The 21,765-nt window shown below is 39.1% G+C and overlaps 2 protein-coding genes across 2 annotated transcripts; both read left to right on the forward strand.

The window, feature by feature from the left end:
- The first annotated feature begins 1,559 nt into the window (after window positions 1-1,559).
- On the forward strand, window positions 1,560-8,891 carry LOC128519575 (E3 ubiquitin-protein ligase TRIM39-like). Its single transcript, XM_053493349.1, is given in 8 exon segments — window positions 1,560-1,672; window positions 2,163-2,746; window positions 2,834-2,941; window positions 4,960-5,207; window positions 5,289-5,431; window positions 5,787-5,813; window positions 5,915-6,201; window positions 6,203-8,891. Coding segments are annotated over 7 exon segments (1,650 nt in total). The 5' UTR covers window positions 1,560-1,672; window positions 2,163-2,164; the 3' UTR covers window positions 6,458-8,891.
- Window positions 8,892-17,818: 8,927 nt separating this feature from the next.
- On the forward strand, window positions 17,819-20,196 carry LOC128519550 (E3 ubiquitin-protein ligase TRIM39-like). Its single transcript, XM_053493321.1, has 6 exons — window positions 17,819-18,477; window positions 18,571-18,666; window positions 18,758-18,991; window positions 19,087-19,234; window positions 19,416-19,442; window positions 19,544-20,196. Exons 1-6 carry the CDS (start codon window positions 17,878-17,880, stop codon window positions 20,086-20,088), a joined length of 1,650 nt encoding a protein of 549 aa, XP_053349296.1. The 5' UTR covers window positions 17,819-17,877; the 3' UTR covers window positions 20,089-20,196.
- Window positions 20,197-21,765: the final 1,569 nt, after the last annotated feature.

Raw genomic sequence — 21,765 nt, forward strand, 5'->3', positions numbered from 1 at the left:
TAAAAAACGCAAAAAAAAAACTTGATATAAGTTTCAAACATTATTAATGTCAAATAAATAGTAATGAAGTAACAAATTAGCATTAGTACATGAACAAAGATGCAAGTGAAATAAACAGTTTTTAGGTTTAGGATTCAGGTTTGAATGACTAAACATAAGATATTTCTGAAGCCTATGAACACACATGGCGTAACGATGTAACCATGATCAGAAAGGAAAAAGCGAACTAGAATTAGGAACACAGGTGAACTGGGGGAAAAAAAAAGAGTCTGTTACAATCCAAATGTGTGCCCTTGGTCAGCTAAATCAAATCATTTATATATTTGCCATATTTAGCAACTAAAAAATTATTTATTTTTTGGTCAATAAATCTTTCGGAAAAAAATACTTTTGTGTGATTTTATTTATGTTTTATTTTTTATAACTTTACTTTGAAACAGAAAAACAATACATAAACACTAGACCAAGAACTGCTAGTGACCACTGACCCGGGACATTTATTGGATGTTATTCCCTATCCTGTCACTCCCCTACCGTCTTTGTTAGTAAAAGTATAACAACAAAACATGGAGAAATGTTTGTGACTAAATAGTTAAACTAAAATTAGATCTTATTTGACTTATTAAGATTTTTGAAATTTCAAGAAGTGAGGCATTTCAACTATGTGGTAATAATTCGTCTTTTTCTTATTGTGTAGCACTGATTTAAGCTTGGTGAATATTATGTAAGCACAGTAAGTATAAAACTTATAGTATAAAGTAAGGTCAAATCTGCTCTGTGTAATTGTGTTTTGCATGTTACCAGTGAAGTAGTGGCTGTTGTGTTGGATATATATATATATATATATATATATATATATTGTTATGATTCTAGACAGACAGCAACATAGTCCGAATCTGGCCCACATCTATTCCTCCAAATCCACATCTGGCCCGGAGCAGGCTCAGTGTTGGTCCGGATAAGGTAAATTGTATATGTGCCGGTAGTGGCCCATTGTGCCAAAAGACACCGGCCCAAGTCAGTTGTGCGGATCAGGACCACATGATTTTTACTATCCAGGATTTTGTTTTGTTTTGTTTTTAAATAAATAAGTATTGACAGAGTGAAAAAAAAAGAAAAAAAGTTATTTGTTATTGTTGTTTATCTGAGATGTATTTGCCTAATATTAAGGCACGCTATGATCAGATATTTTTTGTTTTTACACAAAAGCACAGGAATTAAGGGGGGGGGGGTAAAAACTTTTGCACATGACTTTACAAAGCTTATGCACATTTAATACAAAGTGGGACCATAACCATTTTAACTGTTAATTAATATAAGCGAGAAATATTAAAGTGTTTTGTTTATGATAAAAACAGAGAAATGACTCAGTAAGTGTTTTAGTGAACATTTAAAAAGGCTTATTGTATTAATGTAGACATACAAGATGTGTAATGTTTATCTGTAATTTCTTTGGAGAATGGCTGCCATCTAGTGGCCAAAATGTGTAACTGAGTAATAAATGAATATTCTAGAATGCGGGGGCGTGGCCTAATGATGTCACTCGGGTGAAACGAAAGTGAAGTGTGAATCCGTTATCTCATCAGTATTCATCAGGTTTCAGCAGGACACAATCTCCAGTTTAAAGCTTCTCAGTCTTTCTTCAAGGAACTAAAATCACAGCAGCTAAACTGTAAGTGAGCAGGAAAAGTCATATGTGTGTGTGTGTGTTTGTGTGTGTGTGTGTGTGTGTGTGTGTGTGTGTGTGTTACAGTGAGATATTTCCTATAATGCATTTATCATTAATAATTTTAAACAAAATGAACTTTAAATAATTATAATTAGTTAATTTATCTGCTTTTGATTTAAACACACATTTAAATGAAACTAAAGATTAAATTCTTTGTCATTTATTACAATCTGTAATCATTGATACATTTCTGTAGTATGAAGGGAAATAAACACTTTAACACATGCTTGTATAGAAAAGAAAGAATCAACTAGTAACTATACTTTTATAATCACATACACCATCCTTGATTATATTCCCATAAAAGCACATCACTGATTATTTTATTCCTGTTTGTAATCAATATTATATATATGCAGTGTCAGTGTGTGTTGTAAGGATTACACTGTGGAACGTTTTCTAAAATCCACTCTCATCATGTCTCCTGTGTCAGTCATGGCTTCCTCCAGCAGTGTCCTGTGTGAAGATCAGCTCCAGTGCTCCATCTGTCTGGATGTGTTCACTGATCCAGTCTCTACTCCATGTGGACACAACTACTGTATGATCTGTCTCAAAGAGTTCTGGGACAGCAGTTCACACTGTCAGTGTCCAGTGTGTAAGGAGGAATTCCCTAAACGCCCTGAACTACGTGTCAATACGTTCATCTCTGGACTGGCTGCTCCATTTAAGAAGTCAGTTCAGGTGAAATCCAGCAGTGCTGCAGAAAAACCCACCCAATCTCTGGTGCTCTGTGAGCTCTGCTGTGAAAAGAAATGTCCAGCTGTGAAGTCCTGCCTGACCTGTATGACCTCTTACTGTGGGACTCACCTGGAACCTCACAGGACAGTTTTGTCATTAATGAAGCACAAGCTGATGGAGCCTGTGGAGAACCTGGAGGACTACATCTGCCAGAAACATGAGAGACCCCTGGAGCTGTTCTGTAGAGACGACCAGATATGTGTCTGTCGGTTCTGTACTGAAGGAGACCACAGAACTCACAACACTGTTCCTATAGAGGAGGAGATTAAAAAGAAGAAGGTGAGAGACTGAAACTTATTAATGGAGAGTAAAACCTTGAAAATTGTTTACATTAACAGGTTTATACAGGATCTATATTTTTCTCAGACTGAGATGGAAAAGACACGAGCAGAAGTTCAGCAGATGATCCAGGAGCGACTGATGAAGATTGAAGAAATCAAACACTCTGTACACTGTAAAAAATGATTTTGGTGGGTGGTAAATACTACCCTTGCAAATAGTCTACCATTTACCTATTATTTTTGTCATCAAGTTTAATTATATAATAATGAGTAAAATTTACCCACATTACCTAATTATTTATAGTAATAACTGCAACCTAAAAAAACATTGTAATATATACCCCAAAACATTGGATCTGTTGTAAGCATGAGCTATTTGAGGCACATGTTCATTTGTCAAGCTTCTGGGCTGAAGGTAAGATATGTTTGTAACATGCTGTCTATTTATCATATCATGAAAGCAAAGGGTAACATTTATTCTTATCTCTCATAAGATTTGTGGTCATTGTTGTATGTTTGATGAGGAGTTCACATTTGTAGCTTTCTTTAGGCAAACATTTGTCATAACAAGCTAGCTTAGCTAATGGTAATGTACAGGAGAAAAAGTATTTTCCCCCGCATTAGTTAGGTATAAGTGGTACGGAAAAAAAAAAAAACACGTTTTCAAACGTTTTACCGGGAATAAAATATTGTCTCGTATTTTATGCCTGTAAAGTAATAAAGCACAAACTGTTTTAAATTACCGAAACATTAGCTAGTAAGATAGTCAACTCTTATAACTAACTAGTGATTGCCTTAGCCAAAGTCTAACAGATAAAGTTAACGAAAAAGATAGAAATAACTTTAATTACAGAAAGCTAACGTTTAAATATAAGTATTTGTGTTTTTTGCTGGTAAAACAAGAAGTTTGGAGTTAAGCTTTAGCTACAGCATTTAAAATATGCATTTGCCTGATATTAAAGATGTGTTTAAGAATTGTTTGTCGCTCAAACAAATGTTATTTTTGTGTTGAAAAAAATTATAGACATATTAACTTAATTGTAGTTAAATTTTTACTTTAGCAAGCTTGCATAAATGAAAACTACAATTGTCCAGTATATGATGCTAACAGTGGTGTTGTTGATATTGAGTTTAACATAGTGTTGAAATCTAGAACACTTGTTTTCTAAATTATGTTTTTAATCCATTTCCTTATTAAAATTAAAAAGTTTAATTTAAACTACTTAAAATTAGGACAGTCACACAACATTTTCCTTTTGTAACATGAATATAACTGACTTTTAGATGTGCTTTTATGAGCTATGATTAGGTCAATGCCATATATGTGTTAATAATAAAGAATCGTTATAATCCTATGTTAAATGAAATATTACAATTTGAAATGTTTATACAAGTGTGCATGTGTCTGTCTGTAGGATTTGGACTTTCCTGTCTTTACGAATTGGACTCATTTGTCTGCATGAGGTGCATTTGTCTGCCTTTGACTGGTAAACTTAAACTCCACACTGAATGGGATAGAGTGCTTCCTTGCTTTATGTTGGGGACAGTTACACAAGTCTAAGTATGGTTATTCAGTGTTATTCTCTTGTTCTGCTATTTTTATAAAAGATAGTTTTGTACCTCGTTTCTTTGTTATTTGATTAGTTAATAAAATATATATATATAATCATGATACTGTGTCGGGTGAACTTTTTTAAATGAAGTTAAACTTTGGCTAGTTAGTCATAAACTACCTATAGAATCTACCCAAAAAATGTGAGGTAACAATTTGCATTAACTTTGTTTGGGTACATTTCACCCCATATTTTTTATAAAAAGTACCAAAATAAATTAGCTATAACATGTCAATTTAGAATAGGTAAAGCCTACTCATTGCATAAACATAATGTTACTTAATTTTAATAAGTAATTTATTATGTGATGCAATGAGTAGACTTTACCTAATTTCAATTGGCATGTTATAGCTAATTTATTTAGGTACTTTGTATGAAAAATATGGGGTGAAATGTACCCAAACAAAGTTAATGCAAATTGTTACCTCACATTTTTTGGGTAGATTCTATAGGTAGTTTTTTACAGTGTAGAACTCAATAATGTGAGTCTCTTAAATATCCTCCAAAATAACTCCTTCATAACAAACACATTAGTGGAGTCCTGATACAATCATATGAAATTAAATATTTTATCTTGATATCTTGAATCTCCTGTTAGAAAACCACAGAGAAGGAGAAAGCAGATGTTGTGGAGATCTTCAGTGCTCTGATGAGCTGCATTGAGAGAAGACAGGCTGAACTGCTTGGGGCGATGGAGGAGAAACAGAAAGCAGCAGAGAGGCAGGCTGAAGAGTTCATTAAAGATCTGGAGCAGGAAATCACTGAGCTAAAGAGGAGAAACACTGAGCTGGAGCAGCTCTCACACACTGAGGATCACCTCCACCTCCTACAGGTCAGAGTCCCTCTGTTTCTCAATAGCAATGCAGCACATGACAGGACAGCAGTCCCCATGCTGAGGGATTTCTCCTCTCTCCTGCTGTACTGTAGATTTACACTGTGCAGCCCTCCACACACCCAGCACTGGACTGATGTCACTATTAACTTTCGTCTGAGTGTGGAGACTGTGAGGAGAGCTCTGTCTCAGATTCAGGAGACTCTCAGTGAGGAAATGGAGAAGCTTGATGAGACTGGTCAGTATTTACTGATCTAAATTCTAAAATTCATAAAGACTCTGATAACAAAAGTACCTGTTTTTATCACTGCTTGTGTGTGTTTTATTGTTACAGCATCAGCAATTTACAATAATCATATATTTTTTCACATGTATATATTTTTTCTCACACATACACAATTTATTATTATTATTATTATTATTATTTATTATTTTTATTATTATTATTTTAAATGAATTTCTTTCAATTTTGTGAAGCTGCTTTAAGACGATGACCACTGTTTAAAGCGCTATATAAATAAAATTGAATTGAATTTATTGAATATATTTTATTTTAAAATATGACATCAATAATATTCTTATTTTTCAAACAGAACTGAAGAGAATTCAACAATATGCAGGTTTGTGAGCTCTTATTGATCACATGACTAACTATATATTTCTTCACTGTTACACACTGTACAATGATAAACCTGATGTTCGCTGTGTTTCTGTCTCTCAGTGGATGTGACTCTGGATCCTGATACAGCGAATCTTTATCTCATCCTGTCTGATGATGGGAAACAAGTTACAGATGGAGAGACAGAACAGAATCTCCCTGATAACCCAAAGAGGTTTGATTTTTGTGCCTGTGTGATGGGAAAGGAGGGATTCTCCTCAGGGAGATTTTACTATGAGGTTCAGGTCAGTAGGAAGACTAAGTGGGAGTTAGGAGTGGCCAGAGAGTCCATTAATACAGAAAAGGAGATTACAACCAGTCCTGAAGATGGATATTGGTGTATTTCCTTGGAAAAAAAAAAAAAAGTATTTTGCCTACGACTCTCCTCCTGTCTCCCTTTCTTTAAAACAGGCTCCTCAGAAGGTGGGGGTGTTTGTGGATTATGAGGAGGGTCTGATCTCCTTCTATGATGTTGATGCAAAGTCTCATATCTACTCTTTCACTGGTCAGACTTTCACAGGGAAACTATATCCAATATTCAGCCCCTGTACTGATGATGAGGGTAAAAATTCAGCACCACTGTTTATCTGTCCCGTATATAAATAGTTCTGAATTTGAAATTTTATTTTCATTCAGTCTTGTTAGCATCATAAAACAATTGTCTCTTGCTTCAAAGGAAGTTTAATCTCACCTGATTTACTATTTCAATATATTCTGTTATTCAAATCTAATATTTAGATATAATTGTTAGTCAAACATTAGTTTGTGAATATGAATATTTCTTTATTTTTTTTCTTAATCAGCATTAAGGAAATGGTCCATATCGGTAAATGTAAATATATGCAAGAAAATATACACAAGCAGATATTATTACTAAATGATGGACTCCCATTACTCTGAACAGTATAACATAAAAACAAGTGGAATATCACACTGTAACATTCAGCATGTGTCATAATTACACACTAACCTCATCACTCACTAGCTTTAAACATGATTATAGCTTAATTGTTTTTTTAATGAATCATTGTTATTTTGGTGTAAAATAACATTGTTAAGTAGACCTTTAATCGACAATTTCCCAAGTTTTTTGGGTGAGCTGATGCTTAAAAATCTAAAATAAGAAAAGTAAAACTAAATAAATATGAAACTGTACAAAAGGTGAGCAGGGCTTTTCAATAATATGAGCATTTTAGTGGTAGTTTACATATATTACATATATTTTTAAACCTGTTGGCATCTCTCTTATTCCTGTTCCCGATTTGCACACAGCACTACATGTAGCTGACCTAATATTGTGTTTCAAGGTGATTGCCTGTGATGATAATCTTGTGAAAGAGAAATGATTTTCATATATGAACTGAACACTACAGAGGTTTGACCTTAACCCCTGTCAAAGTCTTCCCAAGGATGGGATGGAGAAGACTTACAGAGCAGCTCAACTCTTTATTCTAGTTATTGACTATACGATAATAAGATAATGCAGTGCACGTCCTTGAGTAACTTTTTAGTAGTTTTACTGCACCATACTTTTTATTTTTACTTGAGTAGATTTGTGAAGAAGAAACACTACTCATATATAACTAGTGTTGCTGTTGTAGGCAGGGGCACTCTGGAAAGGTAAAGCTTTGTGTAATAAAAGCATTTGCAAATGCAACATACGGCTTGAGGAAGACGTACATAAAAACTGTTATCAAAGACTCTGTGCACTCTGTGGTCTGTCTCATTTGAGATGGACAGTGGGACATTGAAAACATATTTTGTCAGGAAGACATTTTTAGGACTGAATGTATTTGAGATATTGTGGGGTAAAGGACCTGTCAAGGGTCCAATAGTGGCAGCCTGGAGCCATCAGTACTTGACCCAGGAACCTCCTGACCAGCAATCTAATGCCTTACCACCAAGCCACCCCTGCCCCCATTGTTGAATTATAAACTGCAAATAATGGCCTCAAAGACCCTGTATAATAGAGCAGCTGAAACCTTGCAAAACGGAAAAATGGAGGAAACTCCCACTAGATAAAAGTGACCACTTGTCTCAGTGCCCAAATGGTTAAAAATATAAAAAATTAATTGTGATGCTACACTCATTGGTAGTCCTTCAACTGTCCCAACTTTTTCGAAGGATATTGTAACCAGCAGAATTGAATTGAGTGTATATTTTCAACAACCAATTATTTTTAACAAGTTTTTAATATTGTATATAATTAAGAGACTTTACAGATTACTTCTTTTTGGTTGAATTCTCCCATACTTTCCCAGCTTTTTTTTTTTGGATGTTGGATATCTGATTGAATACTGCAAACCTCCTCATAAGGTAAAAGTTAACACAAGTAGTCTCTAATAAAGTCAAAATGTTGCTAATACAAACTATCTGGAATAAAAAAAAATAAACAGATAGAATATTATTTTAAAAAGGTAAAGATAAGGATTTGTCAGTGGAATGTTTTGGAGATTGTGGCTTTTATGAAAACTCACGTCTGCAGTGGGAGAAATAAAAGTGTTTGCTATTAGAGTGAGTTTTATCCCATCATGGTGACTTGCAGATTGAAACATCAAAACATTTCATTTTAGATCACTAATAAACATTTTGGTGTGTATTGTTGAGAGAAGACTTTAGATATGTTTTATATTAACTAACCTCTGTTTATTTGTTTTGCTTTCATTTTTGTAGTTACACATCGGACTAAATTACCTGAAATTTTATTTTAAAACATGGCTTTAAAAATATATGTTTAATTGTGGTCTTACAGAAAAGTTAGGATGGGAAAACATAAAAGATATCATCAGATTGTAGGTCTAAGTATTAAGCAAAACCAACTTCAGACAAACAACATTTCTTTTTTTTTTCTACGCCATTGTTTATTTAATAATTAGAGCTGTGCTTAAGCAAACTGTTGTCCAGGGGTGTTGATTTATGATTGTTTAACATCCACAGGACCTGGACACCTTACAGTTACTGAGCTGACCTTAAGCTCCTTTGTATACCAGAGTATTCTTAAGATTTGTTTCAGTGTTGGACACACACACACACACACACACACACATTTTAAAGGCTTATAAGTCTGTACTGAAACAGAAGATGAAAATAAAAAATTAACACGTGCCTGAGCCTGTGTTCTTTCACTTGGTGTGCAATTTTAAACAATATTATGTATTAATTCCAGGTTATATAAAATAGTGTGAAGTGTGACAATATGCCCCAGTCTCCTGTAACTGCTTAAAGTGCACTGAGTTTGTCACCGATCACGTGCTCTGTGTTTACTCACACTGCTAGTGCATTCACTTTAAACAACAGATATTAGCACACATTAAAATGTTTTTATATGTGTCTTTGTATGATCTTTTATAATATGTTATGCATAGAGCTGTGCATAAGCTCTATGCATTTAGCATCAATAATTCTAAACAAATTAAACTTTAAATTGCGAAATATTAGTGACTTCTATAACAACTGGTTTTACAGATTAAAAACGCACGTTTCGAGAGAAGGGATCCTGCGACTTGTCGTGGTGCTGTAAGTGAATACCAGCATCGGATAAATAGCAGACATGTAAAGGAAAAGTATATATATATATATATATATATACACACACACACACACACACACTGTATGTTATGTAAATTTAAAAGTTTTTTAATTATCTTACTTCACACTAAAACTTTCTTTTGAACCTTATTTTGTAATATTGCAGTTAGTTGTCAGCAGCAGTCGTATAAGCATTTCACTTGATATACTGTGTATGACTGTGTATGTGACGAATAAAATTTGATTTGAATTTTGATGATGAGGCATTTGAGGAATGGCTTAAAGACTCAAGAAATTTAAGAGCTAAACAGAACATGGTATGTTTTTTTTTTGTCTAAAGCTACTTTATGGTTGCTGTACCTAAATTATCCCAAGTGGTTCTGTGCCACTGTGATACTGTTATAGTGATACTGGGCTCAAATTTACCATTTTAGGTGAGAGTGTTAGATTCAGGGCACCAATTAATGTAAGGATTGGTACTTGTTCGGTTCATGGTAGAGAACAACATGATGAAGACCATCCCTCCTCCCAATGATCAGGTGCTCTGTCTGTCCATGGCTGACGTTAAGAAAACTCTATGAAGGTTTTATTCATGGAAGTCTGCACAGCATTCCTGGCAGAGCATTAAGGGAATGTGCAGAACAGCTAGAATCTTCAACATTTCCCTGAGCAGTGCTGTTGTTCCTACGTGCCTCAAGATAATGACCGTTGTTGCTGTGCTGAAGAAGTCTACAGTCAATTACTAACGTCCCATTGCCCTCACACCGATTGTGATTAAGTGCTTTGAGAGGCTCGTCATGAGACACATCAAAACATAGCTAGCATGCTCACTTGGACCCTTTGCAGTTTGTGTATTGTCCTAACCGCTCCACAGATGATGCCACAACCTTCCACCTGGCCCTTACACACCTGGACATACATACGAATGTTCAGCATCCAGTTCAGCATACAGTACAATCATTCCTCAGCACCTGATTGGAACATTGAGCCTGTTGGGCCTAAACACTTCCTTTTCAACTGGATCCTGGACCTGAGTTATGTTGTCTACGTCCTTGAGAAACGTGTCATTTCACTGTGTACTGCGTCAGCTATATGTGGTTGAAATGACATTAAAAGCTTCTTGACTTTACTAATCTCTCGCTTTACTTTTGTAGTCAGAGAGGGTCCTCACCGTAAAACGGCCCCTGAAATATGCATTATATTCTCTGCTCTCATCAAAAAGAACTAATTGTATATAATGTATTTTTGTCTTTTCAGATATCTACTCTGGGTGCTGTTGGAGGACAAAACACCAAAAGAGTCACATGAAACATACTTTCAAGGTTTTCCTCAGAAGACAAATAAACTGGAAAGAAGTCAATAAAAGAAGTGCTTTAAAGAAATGCTCATAAGAAGTTTGTTAATCAGTAAGTATGGAGTAATACCAAAAAGTTGAGTATTAGATACCTCTCTTAAACCTATTCACCCTGAATGAAATGCTTGGCCAAGTTATTACTTAAAGGCATAGTAACAATTCAGTCATTAATTTCTCACCCTTGTGTTACATACCTGTAAAATCTTTGTTTATCTTCTCCATACATGTTAAGTAATTTTTGATGAAATCCTAAAGTTTTCTGAACCTCCATAAACAGCACAGGTCCTACCATGATCAAGTCACAGAAACATTGTAAGGACATTTGTTAAACAGTCAATCTAATATCAGTGGTGCAACCTGAATTTCACGATGCTACTGTATGAGAATGTGCTATTATTATAAAACTTCTGTGTGTAACAAAGACAGACACTCACACGATAGTAAATTGAATGATGAGTGTTTTTTATTGTTAGAGAGAGAGTTAGTGGCAGTGTTTTAGATGAGTAAGTGTTATATACTGCAAGTCTTTCTTAGAGGGTTACTTGTGCTGATTCTCGGATGTCGGCTGAGATTTCCTTCCATGTTTCCTTTCGTGGAGACGAGGAGTATCGAGTTCTTTAATGGACTGTAACCCTCCCAGTCTACTAGATACTCCAGGCGACCACCATGGCGGTGGGAGTTCAGGATGTTTTGGACCTGATAGATGGTACCTTCGTCCACGATGATCGGAGGAGGGGGCGTTTCCTCTTCTGGGCCAGGCCCTGTGGAAGACAAAACAGGGTCATGATATTTCTTCAATGAAGAGACATGAAAGGTTGGGTGAATGCGATATTGTGGTGGTAGTTAGAGCCTATATGTTACCGGGGTTATCTGTTCTTGGATTGTGAAGGGACCGATGTACCTGGGATTTAGCTTTTTACAGGACTGACATAGGCGCATGTCTCGGGTCGAGAGCCATACCTTGTCTCCTGGTTTATAGGTTGGAGCGATAAATCGACGTCTATTGGCATTGCCCTTATGCCTGCGTACCGCTCTCTGTAAATGGTGGTGAGCCTCCTCCCAGACTCTCTCACTCTCCCGGAACCAGAAATCTACCGCCGGGAGATCTGATGGTTCTCCGTTCCAAGGGAACAATGGGGGTTAGTAGCCTAGGATACACTGGAAGGGCGTGAGGTCAGTTGTAGGTTAACGGAGTGAGTTTTGGGCATATTCAGCCCAACCAAGGAACTGGTTCCAGGAGTTCTGGTGGCCATGGCAGAAAGTGCAAAGGATGCGGCCGATTTCTTGAATTTTGCACTTGGTCTGTCCATTTGTCTGCGGGTGATATCCAGAGGACAGGCTCACGGTCACACCTAGGAGTCGGAAGAAACCTCGCCAGACCCTTGATATGAATTGGGGACCACGATCAGATACGATATCTTCCGGGATGCCAAAGCAACGGAAGACCTTATTGAAAAGGAGTTCTGCAGTCTCCATTGCAGTTGGTAATCCTTGAAGAGAGATCAGTTGACATCCCGTTTTAAAAATCGGTCTACAATGATTAGTATGCAAGTATGCCCGTTTGATCTCGGCAGATCAGTGATGAAGTCGACCCCCAAGTGTGACCATGGGCGCTGAGGAATGGGCAGTGGCATGATCTTTCCGGCTGGTAAGTGTCGTGGTGTCTTTCACATTGCACATTCCTGACATCCCTCTACGTACCTTCTCACATCCCTTTCCATGTTTGGCCACCAGAAGCGATCCTGTAGCAGTGAGAGAGTGCGTCTGATCCCTGGATGCCCAGTACCTAATGACGAGTGTGCGGAGTGGATGAGGGAGTAGCGGTCCTTTTCCAGCACAAATCTGCGATGTGGCGGGCAATCGGGTGGAGTAGTTGGGGTCGGTTCTGAAATGGAAGTGGGATGTTCCCACTGGATGGGGTTGATGAAAAGTGTTTCGGGGAGAATGGATGCTGGTTCTTCAATGGTTTCATCAGATTTGTGTAGCCGTGAAAGGGCGTCGGCTTTGGTGTTCTTTGTACTGGGAATGTAGGATATCTTAAAGTCGAATCGGGAGAAGAACATGGCCCATCTTGCCTGTCTCGGGTTGAGCCTCTTTGCCTTCCTCAGGTACTGTAGGTTCTTATGATCCGTCAGGACCGTGAACTGGTGTGCTGCCCCCTCCAGCCAGTGTCTCCACTTGTCGAGGGCCATCTTAATAGCTAACAACTTACGATCCCCGATGTCATAGTTGTTTTCCGCTGGGTTAAATTTCCTTGAAAAGAAGGCACATGGATGGAGCTTTGGTGGCCTCCCCTGCATTTGGGAGAGAATTGCCCCTACTCCTGTTGTTGAGGCGTCAACCTCCACCACGAATGGGAGCTCGGGATTGGGATGAACAATGATGGGTGCCGATATGAAGGAGTGTTTGAGTTGTTGGAAGGCACAGGTGGCCTCCGGGGTCCATTTTAACGATCTTGGTTTGCCACGTAACAGGGAGGTCAATGGACTGGTGGTGGTACTGTAATTCGCAATGAACCTTTTATAAAAATTCGCAAATCCCAGAAATCGATGTAGTTCCTTTATGGTTGTGGGTTCGGGCCAGGTGAAAATGGTGGATACCTTCTCCTTGTCCATCCTTACTCTCCTTTGGTCTATGATGTATCCAAGAAACTTGACTGATGTTTTGTGGAACGTGCATTTTTCAGCTTTGAGAAAGAGTTTAAATTTCCATAGACGTTGGAGTACCCTAGTGACATGTTGATTGTGCTAGGGTTAGACTTGGATTCAGACTTGGAGAAGATGAGGATGTCATCAATGTAAACTATGATGAACTGATGGAGAAAGTCCTGGAGGATCTCGTGCATAAAGTTCTGGAAGACGGCAGGGGTGTTGACCAGGCCGTAGGGCATCACCAGATATTCGTAATGCCCTGTAGGTGTTACGAACGCCATCTTCCACTCATTCCGCCTCCGCGATGTACTCCTCCATGGCCCTTCTTTCGGGCAGTGAGAGCGGATAAATGCGTCCGTGGGGTAGTGGTTCTCCTGGACGTAGGGCGATAGCACAATCCCATGGTCGATGTGGTGGTAATAGTGTGGCTCTTTTTGGGCAGAAGACGTCAGCAAAGGGAAGTATTGAGGGGGGATTTCCACTGACTGTCTCTCCAAGGGACTCGACTGATGTTGAATGTAGATCTATCACCTGGGGTTTTAACGGAAGACGAGGAAAACAGTTTGGAAGGCAGGTCTTGCCCCACTCAAGAACTTTCCCTGTAGCCCAAGAGAGGACAGAATCATGCTTTATAAGCCAAGGGCGTCCTAAGATGACGTCGGCCGTGGACTCTTCCAATACCACAAATGTTACCTCCTCCTGATGAAATACCCCTACTTGAAGCGTGACAGGACCGGCATATAGACGTACGGATTTTCTGGACAGGGGTTTCCCAGTTATGGATTGTATTTGGAATAGTTTTTTTGTCTGAGTGGTCTTGATCTTGAGCTGTCTACACAGCTCCCTGGAGATGAAGTTTCCGGCTGATCCAGAGTCGAGGAGGGCAGCTACAGAGACAGTAACATGAGAAGCAGTAAGGTTCACACATGTAGTGAGGGGTTGCAATTTTTCGACATGAGAGGACATAGCACTCACCACTTGACGAGGGGGACGAATGGGACATTCCAGCCTAAGGTGCCCTGCGCTACCACAGTACAAGCACAGATTCTGGGTCAGCCGTCTTTGTCTCTCTGCCGGTGAAATCCTACCCCTGTCCGGTTGCATGGGTTCCTCTTCGGGTTCAGGGAAACCGGGATTCACATGTCGTCCAAAGAGAGGGGATGTAGGGTTTCTCAGACAGGTGTGACAGGAAGTGATGCGTGTGGCACAACGGATGGAGAGTTGTATAAACTGCTCAATACCGATGGAATCATCATGAGTTGCCAGCGAAAGCCGCAGATTGGGCTCCAAACCGTGACGGTAGGTGGTGATGAAGGCCTGTTCATTCCACCCGCTGGCTGCTGCAAGGGTACGTAAACGTAAGGCATAGTCTTGAATAGAAAGATTACTTGGGTTAGGTGATATGGTTGTTCTCCTGCTGATTCTTCATTGTCTGTGCGCTCAAACACCTCCCTAAAGTGTGCCTAAAAGAGTTCATACGATTTAGTCAGAGGTCCTGCTGCCGACCAGATTGCCTCCGCCCACTGCAATGCCTGTCCGGATAAAAGTGAAATCACATACGCCATCTTGGCTTGGTCATTTGGATAGCTGGCCGGTTGCATAGTGAAAGTCAGTGAGCACTGCAGTAAAAAAAACCCTTGCAGTTCCCCGCCAATCCAAAGAAGGGCGCTGGTCGCGCCAGAGGACTAGGAACCTTGGGCGTCGAGGAAGCACTGGAACCGAAAAACAATACCTAAGGGGTCATCTAGTCCCATTTTTCATAATTTAATATGACTCTTTAGGGTCCTAATGAAAATTTTGTAATATACTTTAATTAAATATTCTCAATGGTTGTGTAAAAAAAAAACACTACTTTTGTTTGCAACTAGACAATCACCTTAATGCATTGTTTATTATAAACGACATTGTTTATACACTCCGCATTCATCGTGATTATTAGAAAAGGCGATCTGCAAAGATTCATGGAAAAAGAAATGACACTCACCGAGCCTGGTGAAGATGAAGTAGGAACACGAAGCGTTGGTACAGATCTATTTTTCAGGAGCAGCTTCCTAGCAAAACCTGCTTTATATTGACCTTTGTTTATAAGGCAGTCTGGTGAAAAATGATTAGGGCAAACATGAACGCATTTAGGTAGATCGGCGGGGACGTTAGCTTCAAAAACAAAATTCAGCCACTGCGTCCCCAGCGGCTCAGAAATCAGTAGCGAATGACGACTGCTGTGTTCGCTATTACACCCAACAACTGTACACCACACTCGCTTAGGCGACATCTTGCTCTAGCGTCGAAACAATGGCCGACAGCTTTCTCCTCACTCGGGGCGGGTCTTTGCTAAAACACCAGTGTCAATCAACTATAGTGGGAGCGGCCTCTGTCGGTGTGACGTCACACCGACAGGCATTTGAGATTGGCCTAATTTCAGATGGGGCATCTTTTTTTAATAAATTAAAGGAAAATCACTGGGCGGCTCTTTATCATTGTAGAGTGGTTGTGTACACACTCTCCTAACACACATTTCAGTCCAAAAAGCTTGAAAAAGTGCATGTAGGACCTTATGACCCCTTTAAACACTAGACCAAGAACTGCTAGTGACCACTGACCCAGGACATTTATTGGATGTTATTCCCTATCCTGTCACTCCCCTAACGTCTCTGTTAGTAAAAGCATAACAACAAAACATGAAAAAATGTTTGTGACTTACTAGTTAAATTCAAATTAGATCTTATTTGACTTATTTAGATTTTTGAAATTTCAAGAAGAGAGGCATTTCAACTATGTGGTAATATTTTTTTTTCTTATTGTGTAGCACTTATTTAAGCTTCGTGAATATTATGTAAGCACAGTAAGTATAAAACTGTGTTAAGTAGAAATTAAGTTCAAATCTGTTCTGTGTAATTGTTTTTGTATGTTTACAGTGAAGTAGTGGCTGTTGTGTTAACATTAGATGATATGTATATGTCAGTACTTGGTTAGAATTTGACCAAAAAAAACAAAAAACAAAAACAAAAAACAATATAAGATAATAAGATATTTAATCATGTATATTTTAGAAAATAGAAAATGTTTGAAATTCTTGACAGACAGCAACATATTCCAGCCCACATCTGGCCCACATCTATTCCACAATAGATGGAATCTGGACCAGATCCAAAAGAGCGCTGGACCAGATCTGGTCCACATCTGGCCCACATCTATTCCTTCAAATCCACATCTGGCCCGGAGCTGGCTCAGTGCTGGTCCGGATAAGGTAAATTGGATCTGTGCCGGTAGTGGCCCATTGTGCCAAAAGACACCGGCCCAAGTCAGTTGTGCGGATCAGGACCACATGATTTTTGCTATCTGGGATTTTGTTTTGTTTTGTTTTCAAATAAATAAATATTAACACAGTGAAAAAAAAAGAGAAAAATTTATTTGTTATTGTTGTTTATCTGAGATGTACTGGCCTAATATTAAGGCACGCGCTATGATCAGATATTTTTTATGTTTTTACACAAAAACACATAGGATTCAAAGGGGAGTAATAACTTTTGCACATGACTTTACAAAGCTTATGCACATTTAATACAAAGTGGGACCATAAAGATTTTAACTGTTAATTAATATAAGTGAGAAATATTGAAGTGTTTTGTTTATGATAAAAACAGAGAAATGACTCAGTAAGTGTTTTAGTGAACATTTAAAAAGGCTTATTGTATTAATGTGGACATACAAGATGTGTAATGTTTATCTGTAGTTTCTTTGGAGAATGGCTGCCATCTAGTGGCCAAAATGTGTAACTGGGTAATAAATAAATATTCTAGAATGCGGGGGCGTGGCCTAATGATGTCACTCGGGTGAAACGAAAGTGAAGTGTGAATCCGTTATCTCATCAGTATTCATCAGGTTTCAGCAGGACACAATCTCCAGTTTGAAGCTTCTCAGTCTTTCTTCAAGGAACTAAAATCACAGAAGCTAAACTGTAAGTGAGCAGGAAAAGTCATATATATATATATATATATATATATATATATATATATATATATATATATATATATATATATATATTTGTGTGTGTGTGTGTGTGTGTGTGTGTGTGTGTGTGTGTGTGTGTGTGTGTTACAGTGAGATATTTCCTATAATACATTTATCATTAATAATTTTAAACAAAATAAACTTTAAATAATTAAAATTAGTTAATTTAACTGCTTTTGATTTAAACACAATTAAATGAAACTAAAGATTAAATTCTTTGTCATTTATTACAATCTGTAATCATTGATACATTTTTGTAGTATGAAGGGAAATAAACACTTTACCACAGGCTTGTATAGAAAAGAAAGAATCAACTAGTAACTATACTTTAATAATCACATACACCATCCTTGATTATATTCCCATAAAAGCACGACACTGATTATTTTATTCCTTGTTTGTAATCAATATTATATATATGCAGTGTCAGTGTGTGTTGTAAGGATTAGAATGTGTAAAGTTTTCTAAAATCCACTCTCATCATGTCTCCTGTGTCAGTCATGGCTTCCTCCAGCAGTGTCCTGTGTGAAGATCAGCTCCAGTGCTCCATTTGTCTGGATGTGTTCACTGATCCAGTCTCTACTCCATGTGGACACAACTACTGTATGATCTGTCTCAAAGAGTTCTGGGACAGCAGTTCACACTGTCAGTGTCCAGTGTGTAAAACATCTTTTGCTAAAAGACCAGAGTTATGTGTGAATACATTCATCTCTGGACTGGCTGCTCCATTTAAGAAGTCAGTTCAGGTGAAATCCAGCAGTGCTGCAGAAAAACCCACCCAATCTCTGGTGCTCTGTGAAGCCTGCTGTGAAAAGAAATGTGCAGCTGTGAAGTCCTGCCTGATCTGTATGACCTCTTACTGCAAGACTCACCTGGAACCTCATGAGAGAGTGTCTTCATTAAAGAAACACAAACTGATGGAGCCTGTGGAGAACCTGGAGGACTACATCTGCCAGAAACATGAGAGACCCCTGGAGCTGTTCTGTAGAGACGACCAGACGTGTGTGTGTCAGTTCTGTACTGAAACATACCACAAAACTCACAACACTGTTTCTATAGAGGAGGAGAGTGCAGAGAAGAAGGTGAGAGACTGAAACTTATTAATGGATAGTAAAAGTTTGCAAACTAATGAAATGCCATGACCAAGGGTTGAACATCATCTATATTTTTCTCAGACTGAGATGGAAAAAACAGGAGCAGAAGTTCAGCAGATGATCCAGGAGCGACTGAAGAAGATTGAAGAAATAAAACACTCTGTAGAACTTAATAATGTGAGTCTCTCCTTCAAAACAAATACATTAGTGGAGTCCTGATACAATCATATGAAATAAAATATTTAATCTTGATTTAATCTCCTGTTAGAAAAACACAGAGAAGGAGAAAGCAGATGTTGTGGAGAACTTCAGTGCTCTGATGAGCTGCATTGAGAGAAGCCAGGCTGAGCTGCTTAAGGTGATGGAGGAGAAGCAGAAAGCAGCAGAGAGGCAGGCTGAAGAGTTCATTAAAGATCTGGAGCAGGAAATCACTGAGCTAAAGAGGAGAAACACTGAGCTGGAGCAGCTCTCACACACTGAGGATCACCTCCACCTCCTACAGGTCAGAGTCCCTCTGTTTCTCAATAGCAATGCAGCACATGACAGGACAGCAGTCCCCATGCTAAGGGATTTCACCTCTCTCCTGCTGTACTGTAGATTTACCCGTCACTGTGCAGCCCTCCACACACCCAGGACTGGACTGATGTCACTATTAACTCTCGTCTGAGTGTGGAGACTGTGAGGAGAGCTCTGTCTCAGATCCAGGAGACTCTCAGTGAGGAAATGGAGAAGCTTGATGAGACTGGTCAGTATTTACTGATCTAAATGCTAAAATTCATAAAGATTCTGATAACAAAAGTACCTGTTTTTATCACTGCTCGTGTGTGTTTTATTGTTATGGCATTTTGTTGTAATTTACAATAATCATATATTTTATTTCACTTCATAAAAATATGACATCAATAATATTCTTATTCTCCGAACAGAACTCAAGAGAATTAAACAATATGCAGGTTTGTGATCTCCTATTGATCACATGACTAAATATATATTTCTTCACTGTTACACACTGTACAATGATAAACCTGATGTACCCTGTGTTTCTGTCTCTCAGTGGATGTGACTCTGGATCCTGATACAGCGAATCCCTATCTCATTCTGTCTGATGATGGGAAACAAGTTACATTTAAGGACAAGAGACAAAATCTCCCTGATAACCCAAAGAGGTTTGGAATGTCTGGGATTGTGTTGGGAAAAGAGGGATTCTCCTCAGGGAAATTTTACTATGAGGTGCAGGTCAGTGGGAAGACTAAGTGGCAGTTAGGAGTGGCCAGAGAGTCCATTAACAGAAAAGGGAAGATTACACTCAGTCCTGAAGATGGACTCTGGTGTGTGTGGCTGAGAAATGAGACTGAATATGTGGCTCTGGACTCTCCCTCTACCTCCCTGTCCTTACAACAGGCTTCTCAGAAGGTGGGGGTGTTTGTCGATTATGAGGAGGGTCTGATCTCCCTCCATGATGTTGATGCAAAGTCTCATATCTACTCTTTCACTGGTCAGACTTTCACTGAGAAACTTTATCCATTCTTCAGCCCCTGTTGTAATGATGGAGGTAAAAATTCAGCACCACTGATTATCTGTCCTGTTAGTCAAATATAATATTAATTTTTGAATTTGAATTTCATTTTCTTTAAATAGTTTCAGCATTGTGTAAAGTTGGTTCAGGCTTTAAAGCAATTGATTCATTGAGTTAATAAATATTTACATTTTGCAATATATTCCTTTGAGCATTATTTTATTGTCATAAATTGCAAAGAAAAACAGTTTATTTGTATTGTATTTAGAATTTTGTGATCATCTTTTGTACATTATCTAGTCCTGTTTATACTGTAGTGAAACAGTCAAAGAAACAGCACAGATAAAAATGCATTGACTTTAAAACAAGTAAGTCATAATTATATACACAGCTGCACAGGACAGTTGGTTTAGATTGATGCACAACTCACAGCGTGTATCATCTGTGAGAGAAATCTTAACACTTTGTCATGTCTGTCTGAGAAGGAAGCGAACACAGATGCAGGATGAAGTATTAAAGGGTTTATTTCTTGGTTCCAAGTTAACATACACAAAAGAAAACCAAAAGAAAACAAAACTACTGAAACTTGGGTCTGCAGGCGGGTAGGGTTGGACACTGTTAAGCAACATAAACATAGAACAGAACTAATAGCTCTGGTGGGGCTGAAACCCTGCGAACTCAGCCTTGACCTTGACCATAAAGACGGTTCCTTTTAACCCCTGCGCTGTACCTATTCCTGCAGACACCGCTCAGTCCCAGGAGAACACACACACACAGACACATAAGATCAGTAACCAACGAAACACAATGGTGCACGGCAGTGAACAGACAACAGGATAGTGATTCGGGTGGGCTATATATAGAGACACACACAGGGATAGACAGGTGATCTTAATTTCATGCTGATATACAGGGAGACATGCACACACAGACACACTAGGGGGAGACAAAGCGGCGGCTCAGTAATGCGGTGACCCAGATCTTAACCTCCCGGACTGAGGTGGCAGAGATGTTACAGTAATCACCCCCCCACACACACACACCCTTAGGACCGGCATTCCGAGGGGGGTGCGAGCACTCACTCCGCGTAACTGGAGGGAGTTAGACCTACCGGCCTGATGGAATTGCCGGTGGGCGGGTCGCCCCGGTGGTCATGGTGCTGGGCGATCCAGCCAAGCTTGATGGAATTTTGTTATGAGTTCCTTACTCACAATGTCTCAGGCCGGGACCCAGCTCCGTATCTCTGGGCCGTACCCCTCCCAATCCACCAAGTACTGGAGGGAGCCCCCTCTCCTCCGGAAGTCCAGCAACTCCTTTACCCTGTATGCAGGGGCGCCCGCTATCTCCACAGCCCCCGGGATCGAAGGCTCTGCGACGGCTCCATCCAGGGGTCCCGGAATCACTGGCCCGAAGAGGGAAATGTGAAAAACAGGGTGAATTCTCATGTGGCATGGAAGCTGTAACTTAAATGTGACTGGGTTTACTTGTGTAAGAATGGGAAATGGACCAATGTATTTGGGGGTGAGTTTTCGACAGGGGAGGTTCAGGTGGAGGTCCCGTGTCGAGAGCCATACTCGATCCCCTACCTGGAGCGGCAGACTTTCCCTCCGCCGTCTATCGGCGGCTTTCTTAAATCTACGAACTGCTTGGGAGATTTTGATGTGCTCTTCCTTCCATACTTTTTCCGCTCTTTGAAACCACTGATCCACCATGGGGATATCGGTGGGAGTGGCATCCCAGGGACAGAGCGGTCGCTGATG

The sequence above is a fragment of the Clarias gariepinus genome, chromosome 1 (genome assembly GCF_024256425.1).
Source record: "Clarias gariepinus isolate MV-2021 ecotype Netherlands chromosome 1, CGAR_prim_01v2, whole genome shotgun sequence".
In the NCBI taxonomy this organism is placed as follows: Eukaryota; Metazoa; Chordata; class Actinopteri; order Siluriformes; family Clariidae; genus Clarias; species Clarias gariepinus.

Bases quoted from the DNA above. Each gene is read 5' to 3' on its own strand.
- LOC128519550 (XM_053493321.1), top strand. From the start codon at position 17,878: ATGTCTCCTGTGTCAGTCATGGCTTCCTCCAGCAGTGTCCTGTGTGAA. The intron at 18,478-18,570 runs GTGAGAGACTGA...TATTTTTCTCAG, and splicing joins AGGAGAGTGCAGAGAAGAAG to ACTGAGATGGAAAAAACAGG. The intron at 19,235-19,415 runs GTCAGTATTTAC...TTCTCCGAACAG, and splicing joins GGAGAAGCTTGATGAGACTG to AACTCAAGAGAATTAAACAA.